Source organism: Gossypium raimondii, chromosome 3 (assembly GCF_025698545.1).
Source record: "Gossypium raimondii isolate GPD5lz chromosome 3, ASM2569854v1, whole genome shotgun sequence".
NCBI lineage: Eukaryota > Viridiplantae > Streptophyta > Magnoliopsida > Malvales > Malvaceae > Gossypium > Gossypium raimondii.
The window spans coordinates 4,407,628-4,417,271 of NC_068567.1; the positions used below are offsets into that span (position 1 = coordinate 4,407,628).

The window sequence follows — 9,644 nt, forward strand, 5'->3', positions numbered from 1 at the left end:
CTCCCTTTGCCCAGAATTTGATGCAAAAAATAGATGTTGATGTTCACAAATAAGTGAAAATTTGATGCAATACAAAAGAACAAAACAAGCTAGATTTTTTACTGCAGATTTGGTGGTAACCTCTGTATACAACTGGGATTGTTGAGTTCAATTTTCGTCCATAGAAAGAACGAAGTAATCTGAGTTCCGTATAACATAAAACCCCAAAAGATGAGCGAGTTTCTCATCATTGCTTGAATCAGGTTCTTCTCCCTGAATGGAAGCAAAGAAGAAGACCTCGGCACAGACGCAGCACACTTAGCCATCAGAGAAATGGATCTTGATGAGGTGAGTTTATGAGCAATCCTTACCTCCGGCAGTAGATGCAAGCCTTGAACTAAAACCATTGTTGCATTGAGATCCTAGAAAACCAAGTTTCCGAGAGGATTCCGTCGATCAAAGTCACAAAGACTTAGAGACTCGAGTGTCACAGCCAAAAACCAACATCAGAACACAGCACAAACCATGGGCCAAAAAGTATTATTATTCCGACCTGAAGAGGTGGAATCTGGCATCAGGACAAAGCCATGGATGGAACGGGAGCCGGTGGCCCGCTATTCCATGGCCAAAGAATCAATCACCGTTACAGCACCTAACCTAAAGAAGCGGTCAGGGCGAAGAAGCGGCAGGTTACAAAATTGAATGTTGTAATAGTAGGAGCACGAAATAGAATCAAACGTAACACAAGAAAAGTAATACAAACACAATAAACTGTCAAAATATTGAAGTGTATAATTTACATGATAATATAATATAATTTGAAAAACATACGCAACCTATTAGATGATGTTTGGAAGCTCAATGTTGATGGTGCATATAGTACGGGGACTTCGAGAGCTGCTGCAGGTGGTGTTATTCGAGAGCTACGTTCTAGGTGCCGCAACACGTCGTATAGCTGGCTCGTGACCGCGATAAACACGAAGTGACCGAACCGTTGCTCTGCTTATCGTTCTTCCCTGTTGTTTGCAGCCTGTTCCACACATTTCATAAGAACTGATCCAAGTGACTTGAATGTGCACCTATCACCAAGTTAAATGCAAGCACTCAATCATTTGCTTAAAAATCCATACTGCTTTCACGGCATACAATATTTCTATTACACATCATTATAGTTGAAGAAGTTGAGCTCGAAATTAAATATAAATATTCAAGTCTGAATTTGAGTTATGGCAGTTCATGCACCACTGCCTAAGACCAAACATCTCTTTATTTCAAGCTAAGTTGAAAACAATTGGTGCAGAAGCTGCAGCAGGTTACAAAGTTGAATGTTGTAGGAACAGGACATAAAATCAAACGTAACACAGACCCACACACACAAGACAATCACACCGTAAACTGTCAAGAAACATTAAAGTGTTATAATTTATATAAGTAATATATAACCAGTGTATTACATTCTACAGTCTTTGTTAAACCGAATAACGAGTTTAATGTCTTTTAAGTAAGATCTCAAGTTTAAATATTGTAGATAATAAAATTAGATGAAATCTCACGATGCGCTTCAAAATTTTGGTATTCGTCATGACCCATAACCGTGTTAATTGAGTTGATACCTATATCTCTTATCCAAATAACGCATTTACTAACCTAGTTCAAGGCGGCACCAAAAATGTAGGTAGGTGCATTGGCCCCTCTTAACTTGATAAAAATTTTCTTTTAATCCTTCAAATTTGTGAATTTCAATAAAAATATACTTTACTTTCAAAAGAAAGAAAAGTTATAATTCGATCCTGGCTCCAATAAAATGTTTCTAGCACTGTCCCTGTCTTACCTGTGAAGCAATACACAGAGAAGTAAACTGCTTTTGATGAACTCTTGGGCTATATTTTCAATTTTGTAAAATTGACATAAAAAACCCGATAAGGTCCATCACTTTGGGCTCAAATGACTTCAACACTTTAGGCCCATCATCTGATAAGGCCCGATATGACCAACAACACCACCAGAATTAGTAGGTGGGATTTAAATGCAAAACATATAGGGAGATCTCTGGAATTTCACTGTTAAGAAGGATGATATATATATATTTGAACAATCTCGTTATAAATTCTGATCATATTTATTCTTTTTGATACAATGCCTAGAACCACCTATAGCCCATCTCCAATCCATAAATAAGAGGATAATGCACTTCAGCGTACTCGAACTCAGTCCTCCTGCATTGATAACAATGTTCGTGCCAATCGAATTAAGACTTAATCGGCATATGTTTACTTTCTAATATTAAGGTAATTAATTGATAACTTTTTTGTGAAAAGAAATGATAAATTACATCAAATCAATTACATAAAAAGCACCATTCTCTGTCTTTTTGTAAAAGCTCTAATATTTTCTTAGGTGCCTCATCAAGGACATGTAGACTTGATTTCCACTTCAGATTAAGTTTAACAAGTTGATCCACAACCAAATTCTGTTTTTTCGACATGTATTTGATATTCCACTACCCTTCAGTCCTCATAACACGTTGGGACCTTCTGAGCACAATAATATTTAGATCTTCTAATCTCCAATTATTCAAGGCTTGAATTACCTTAAGATTATCAATTTGAATTATGCTTGATGACCATCCCCCCTCCAACTACTTAAAAAGCTTTAATTTTCCAGTCTGAAAAATATTTAAATGAAACAATGATGTCATATCAGCAAATCAAGACACATAATCAGAATTTTAACATAATTAATTAATGATTTAGTTTATTTTAACTTAATTACGTGTCATGATTTTAATGAAATTGATATACGTTAATGTAGTGTCACTGTTTCATACAATCATTTTTTTTGTCTATCACTCCACTTATGATAATCATCAATTTCAATTGAGAAACTAATTACAACATGATTGGGAGGATGAGGGTTTAATGTTGTCTAAAAATCTAACTCGAGTGATGTCAACAGAAAACTTGAAAGTTAAATTAAAAATTTATGGGGTTTTATTGAAGAGAAGAGTTGATCTAAGGGCGGAGTCAAAAAAATTTTTGGGAGGGCGGAATTTAGTTGTAGATTTTCAATAGTAAAAATGCAATTTCACCGTTTTAATACTTTATATCTTTATAATTTTTAAAGGATTACATAATATTTTTATTATTTTTAAAGGCCAAAGTATAATTTTACAATTATTAATTTAAAATTTTATAAATTATAAATGACAAAAAAGAAATTTTTTCACTTTAGGAGGGCCGAGACATTGCCAACTCTAGGCAAAGCTACAACAAAATATATCAGAGGATTCAAATCTAAAATACGCTCAAACTTAAAATAATCGGACCCTAAACTGAAAACAATCTAAATCTAAAAAGAAATGAATAAAAAAACCTAAACCCATCTAAATTAAACTCACAAAGAATAAATAAAGACAATATCATGAAGAGATGAAATAATTGATCCAAAAACATAAAAGAAACAACATACAAAGGTCGATTAGCATGGGCATTGTTGTTAATGTAAGAGGACGTGAGTTCGAGTGCGCTGATACGCATTATCATCCTATTTATGGGTTGGGGAAGGATTTTAGATAATTCTAGACATTGTGTCAAAGAGAACAGATACAATGAAAACTTATAATGAAATTGCTAAAAAGAAAAGAGGTAAGCGGCATCTGAAAAACACATCCCGTTCAAGAAAAACCTTTTAACTGAAACTGCTTTGGTGTCCAAATCTCTCCCATATATTAGAGTGCATCACCTAATCAACCCATTGCTTGCGTGCCATATCCCTACCTAGGAACTGCAAAATTCATCATCCATGGTGTGGTTGGGGTGATACCAACCAGGTCTTCTAAGAACATAACATATGAACAATTACCAAACATGCCATGTGCTCTGTTTTACACTTTGTCTTCCACCAGAAGAAAACAAATAATTGTCTGAAAGTTTTAGTCTGTTAACTGTCTAGGATACCCTTATTAATTAGCTGAAATTTTTGTATGCAAATTCCAGGGAAGAATCTGTTTCCTACTAAACAGATAAGAACAACCAAATATATCTAATATCAAGTGACTATAGTTTTACATATTTGTATTTCGAAAACAGATCTAAAAATAAAACTTTGGGGATCACTTGATTCAGATCATGGAATCTTGCCAGATCTTGTTTCTTTGATACCTTCTGCCATTATTGCTGTAACAAGGAGACTGATACACAATGCTTATATTATTATACGGGTGAAATTATATGTGAATTCGCTCATCAAATTAGTTCTTTTACTATTAAATGAATCAATTTAGATTCCCCATCTACCGATTAAAAAATATGTAAAAATGATTTTTTTTTCTATTTGCAATTCAACCTCGAATAAAATATTTCATGGTGTAAAATCATGAAAAGCTTTCAAAATATAATTTTATTAAATAGTTAAAATTGACATTATATTATCTCTTTTAATAGTATAAGGATTAAATAAATTCATTTAATAGCAGATAGACTAATTTGATTCAGCCCCTATAAGTCTTTATAATAGAGAAAAATGATAAGTATATTCATTTTAGGGTAAACTACAAAAATAGTCATTTTTGTTTGCCTCAGATTACATTTTAGTCACTTATGTTTGAAATGTTACGTTTTAGTCACTTATGTTATCGTTTTGTTACAAAGTTGTCGCTCTAACATTAAGCTCTATTACCTCCCTAATGGCAATCCTATGTGGTAGTTCAAATAGGTTTTAAATGTCAACTGGGACAAGAATAGGTTTTTAATTATATAATTTTAATTAATTAAAAATTTTAAATTAATTACACCTTGAATTGGAAAAGAAAAATTGTTCGTCTCCTTTTTCTTTTAGTTTTCTTTTCCATTGACTAAAAAAACTATTCTCATCCCAGTTGGACATCCAAGTTGGCATTAAAAACCCATTTGAATTGCAATGTAGGATTGGAGGTAACAGAGTTTAACAGCAAAGTGACCACTTTGTAACAAAATGATAACTTAAGTGACTAAAACGTAACATTTTAAACATAAATGACTAAAATGTAATCTGAGGCAAACAAAATTGGCTATTTTTGTAGTTTACCCTCCATTTTATATTAAGTTATATAAGATTGGTATAATTTGGTTTTAATCCCTCTATAATTATGACATTTGAAATTTAATCTTTCTACTCTAGATTATTATAATTTAGTAATACTGTTAGTTGCTTTTATATATTGCCACAACTAATAGTACTATCAATTTGGATTTACTACTATCTGAAACCCTTTTTCGTATTCTCAAACTTGAAAAAATTAGAAAGTATGAAAAAAGCATTAACTTAATTATTATATTAATCTTATAGCAAATTAAACCAAGATTAAAAAGGTCAGCAATGGCGTGGGGCTCCCAACAAAAGTATACCCTTTTTGCTTAAAAGATAAAAAAACATTTGGTGCAGGAACAAATGTTTCACAAAGTCCTAAAAATTTTCTCATTGCTCGATAATATTTTCTTAGCAAAAGGTATTATTAGTTTAATTATCTCACTAACCAATCAGCTCCTGGAAAATCTGGGTATAAATCCATTTATACTTGAGAGAGGACAAAACCAAGTGGATTTATTCCTTCCCATTTGTATAGATTATGTTAATGAATCCCCATCCATTTTATTATTATATTTTCTTCATATGTTGGTATAAGATAAAGTTCTTACATATTCTTTTTAGACCCTAAAGAGATTATATTAAATTAAATGCTTGCATATGAAGTTCACTGTCTTATAGAGAGGGAGATTAAAGTAATGGAAAGCAATGAAAAGATTCTGACTATAAAATATTGCATTTATTATTTTTTGCTTCTTTGTGGGCATGTTCATTTCCTGGATTTCTCACTGTTCCCAATACAGCTTTCAAGTTTCAACTATGGGTGGAGGGAAATATTTAGGTTTTTTTTAGTTTGAACAAAAGGAAAGAAAAATGTTGGATGAATTTTTTGAGAGAAGATGACGAAATGTGATCCGTTTGGAGTTGAAATTCTTAATTTATTTCGGATTGCTTGTTATGAAAAATGGTCTCTTGACACTGCCGCACATGAAGAAGCTATAGGTTTGCATTGTGAGAACCTCTCATCGTATGTTTGAACAGATAATCATTTAAGAAATTGAAGAGTTCGCAATAGTGGTAGCATACTTGCACTCATACCTCATTTAAGGCATTGTTTCGCCTATTCAGGCTTTTGATAAGACGTTCTCATTCTACAAACTTTTCACCTCTTCAGGCGTCATAAAATGGAAAGACAAAGCCCCTTACTGAAAATAATATTGCATGTGTTAAGAGATCTGTTGACCCATAACCAATAACGCTTCTTTAACTTCTTTTGAAAGAGTCGGAAATCTTAATTGCGGAATTAAACTAAGGTTATTATTTTCTGTTTTCCTTTAGATAAATGTAGTCTTTTACTTGCACACAACGATGATCTGCCTTGGACATCAAGTAAAATAAAGTATGTGTTGAGGGAATTCATTGCAAATTATATGGGAAAGAATGTAATTTATAACAAACCCCCCTTTTTATGCTTGAATTCTGGACAAAATACATTTAATATATATGTAAATTAATTCCTACTACTTCACAAGTCAAAACACAAAGGGTTCCTTTCTCTTTGTAAATGCTTGAAGACTACATAATTAAAGCTTTACCAAGCCTTTAAGCCATAGTGGACTTATTAACCCTAATCAAACCCCATTTTTATTCAATAGTTTTGGAAAATATCCATTAATTTATTAAGATTCGAGTTTAAATTTATTGAACATCATCTTTTAAGGTCATTGTGGAACTTAAATTAAGTTCCATTTATTCGAATACTGAAAACAGATAAATGATCGATGATATGAAAATAGAAAAAAACATATCATTTTATTACCCATATAAGTTTTAATTGTACATACATAGATAAACACCTGATATACAATACAAATTTTGTTTCTTTGTTTTAACATTACATAATCAAAACTTTGGGATAATCCACATCTATTTGCTGAATTTCTTCAATCAATTCTTTGCTTACAAGTTTGCACTTTGAACCCTTCATATTATCTGGGTTTCTTTAATAAGTCCTTCAAAAACTTTCCCAGTCCATAGAATCTCTGATATGACTATCTATTGAAGCCAAAAAAATCTCCTTCGAGAACCCAAGCTGATGATACCTCTCCGTGAAGGAGACATCAATGGAGATCTTCAGTGTTTTTCATGTTCTTAGGCAAAGTGTTTTTTTTTTTTCTCATACACCACGACCTAATCCTCTAGCTTCTGATCCTTTCATGATCCTTAATCTCTTACATGATGTGATGAACATTCTGTAACAAAAAATAGTAAGACAACCTTGTAAGTTACATGCAATAGACGGCATAACCAGGAGAAATGTTGGCAAATATAGAGAGAGAGTGACTGTGACTTACTCCCATGGAACATCACCGACTAGCATCCAATCTCCATCTTTGTCTTCATAAGTAGGTGCATAATCTGATCCTTTATAGCCTTCTCTTTCAGAGTACTCACCTGAGCCAAAAAAAAAAAAATGAATCCCCAAGGTCATTTTCACCAATCTTGACACCAAATAAAACCACATCATGTTATGTCATGTTCTTACCTATGGTGAACTTGAACATGTTCTCAATAGCCTGTAATAATTCAGGGTACCCAGAGTAAACTTTAAGGTCAATTTTTCTTAGATATGGTGCTCCATCCATGCTTACTTTCACATAAATCCCACCACCCTCCGACTCATTTTTCTTTGTCTGAATATTGTTCTTTCTATAAGACCGGATCGGTGGCCAACCCACGATTTGTGCTCTGTAATACATAAAATGAATCCATTAGTGGAATGTCACAGTAAATCAAAAAAAGAAAAATAACCCTTTTTCTTTTTAAAGGACTTACTTGGGAGGAGGAGGAGCAGTTTCATTTTGATCATCAGATTTGCAGCCATTTACTCCACAATCATCATCAGCTACTTGTTGCAATGATCTCTTGTTGCGTCTAACAATGGAAACTGGTTCTGTTCCAGGCAACCCTAATCTGAGTTCAGTTGCCTTGAGATTCAGATCATTGTCATAACCCACACTGCCTTCCATTTTTTTTTCTTCAAATGCTATACCCAAAGTTGTAAGTTGCTGTAAGTTACAATATGGAATGGAGGATGAAGCTAAGGGAGGTATTTTTATAGGGTGGTGATGGGGGGGGGGGGGTGTTCTAATTATGATGATTTAATAAAGGGGTGGTCCAAGGGGGTGGATTAAGGGGGGTAATGAAGGGGAAGGGCATTGTGATTCTTTTTCTGAAAGCATGAATTATGGACAAAGGCAAGGTAAGTTGTCGGTAGCAATAGCAGCAACTTTGAGGCAAGATGGTCCCTGTCATTGGGGGACAAACTTGAGACAAGCTCAGCCGCCCATATGGAAAAGGATTTCAACCTTCAGCGCCATGGTCAAGCTTCCACTTTCATTTTACATTTATACACTGATAGTAAATTATGTGACGCTAACAAAGTTACTGTTGAATTTTGGACTCAATTTTATGGAAGGTCACATCGGTTTAGTTTTAAAATTTTAAATTTATTTCATAAATATTTCTAAAAATAATATTTTTAAAAAAATTAAATTATTTTTACTAATTTAAATATATATTAAAAATATATAATTCAGTTCAGCCTAGAGTAATTGCAGTTTTTAAACTTAAATTTTATACACCGTCCAAACACATCGGTTCGGGCTGGTTTTCAGTTTTTCATACTCAATCCTAGCCTTTGCCTAAATACCACTCCAAGTTAACTGTAAAACAGATGAGGACACTTGTAATGATACAAAAAAAGAAAAAAAAGTTTAATTGTTTTTATCACTTTTAATGAGGTGCCAACATATGATTCATTTATAAATATTTTTAGTGAAATCAAGGTGTTTTTCATGCTCATTTTATAATATTAATTATTTTTTGGTTCATGATTGCCCATTTATCTCCAAAACTTGTCCAATTAGAGTTCTCTCTTTAAAAATACAATGTAGGTGATATATTGATAACATACTTTTAGGATATTATATAACATAATTTTAGTTGAAATGATAAAGTTAAAATAATAATAAAAAATTATAGTATTTTGAGTTCAAATTCATAACCTCAAAATAATATTGTAAAAGGCATGGGCTTGTGCAATTTCATAGCTAAGTTGGATCTGGTTGACGAGTGACATAAACTCAATCAAACTCTTAATAATAGTATACATAAATACTTTCAAAATAACATTTGTTGTTTTGTGAAATAAATAAATTTTTAGTAATTTCATAATCGAGTTGGGATTTAATTGATGGATGACAATAACTCAGTCAATCTCTTAATAATTATATAAATTTAGATATAAAAACATGTATTTGATTTTAAATTTTTATGTAGTATATTTAAATTTTTATTAAAAATATTCATATAAATTTTTTGGTAATGTTTTTAATCGGACCATTAGTTGAATCGGTCAAGTTATCAATTTTTAATTCAATCATAACGATTCATAACTACTTTTTAAAATGATTACTTGACTGATTCCCAATTCAATGTGTCCGACTAATAAGTTTAGTCCAATTCAATCCGTACTACTTTTTAGAAATGATCAATTAAAGAAAAATCATACATTATTTACTATTTTAATATTTCTAAAA

General features: G+C 32.2%; 1 protein-coding gene across 1 annotated transcript; it reads right to left on the reverse strand.

The window, feature by feature from the left end:
• Nucleotides 1-6,839: 6,839 nt before the first annotated feature.
• Nucleotides 6,840-8,156, reverse strand: LOC105796692 (auxin-responsive protein IAA4). The gene is made up of 4 exons (XM_012626476.2): nucleotides 7,879-8,156; nucleotides 7,589-7,791; nucleotides 7,398-7,497; nucleotides 6,840-7,295 (listed from the first exon to the last, which is right to left on the reverse strand). Exons 1-4 carry the CDS (start codon nucleotides 8,070-8,072, stop codon nucleotides 7,220-7,222), a joined length of 573 nt encoding a protein of 190 aa, XP_012481930.1. The 5' UTR covers nucleotides 8,073-8,156; the 3' UTR covers nucleotides 6,840-7,219.
• Nucleotides 8,157-9,644: the final 1,488 nt, after the last annotated feature.

Excerpts from the sequence above, each read along its gene's own strand:
- LOC105796692 (XM_012626476.2), bottom strand. The coding sequence starts at position 8,072 with ATGGAAGGCAGTGTGGGTTATGACAATGATCTGAATCTCAAGGCAACT. Across the intron at positions 7,498-7,588 it reads CATGTTCAAGTTCACCATAG|GTGAGTACTCTGAAAGAGAA; the intron begins GTAAGAACATGA and ends TTTTTGGCTCAG. Across the intron at positions 7,296-7,397 it reads GTCGGTGATGTTCCATGGGA|AATGTTCATCACATCATGTA; the intron begins GTAAGTCACAGT and ends TTTTTGTTACAG.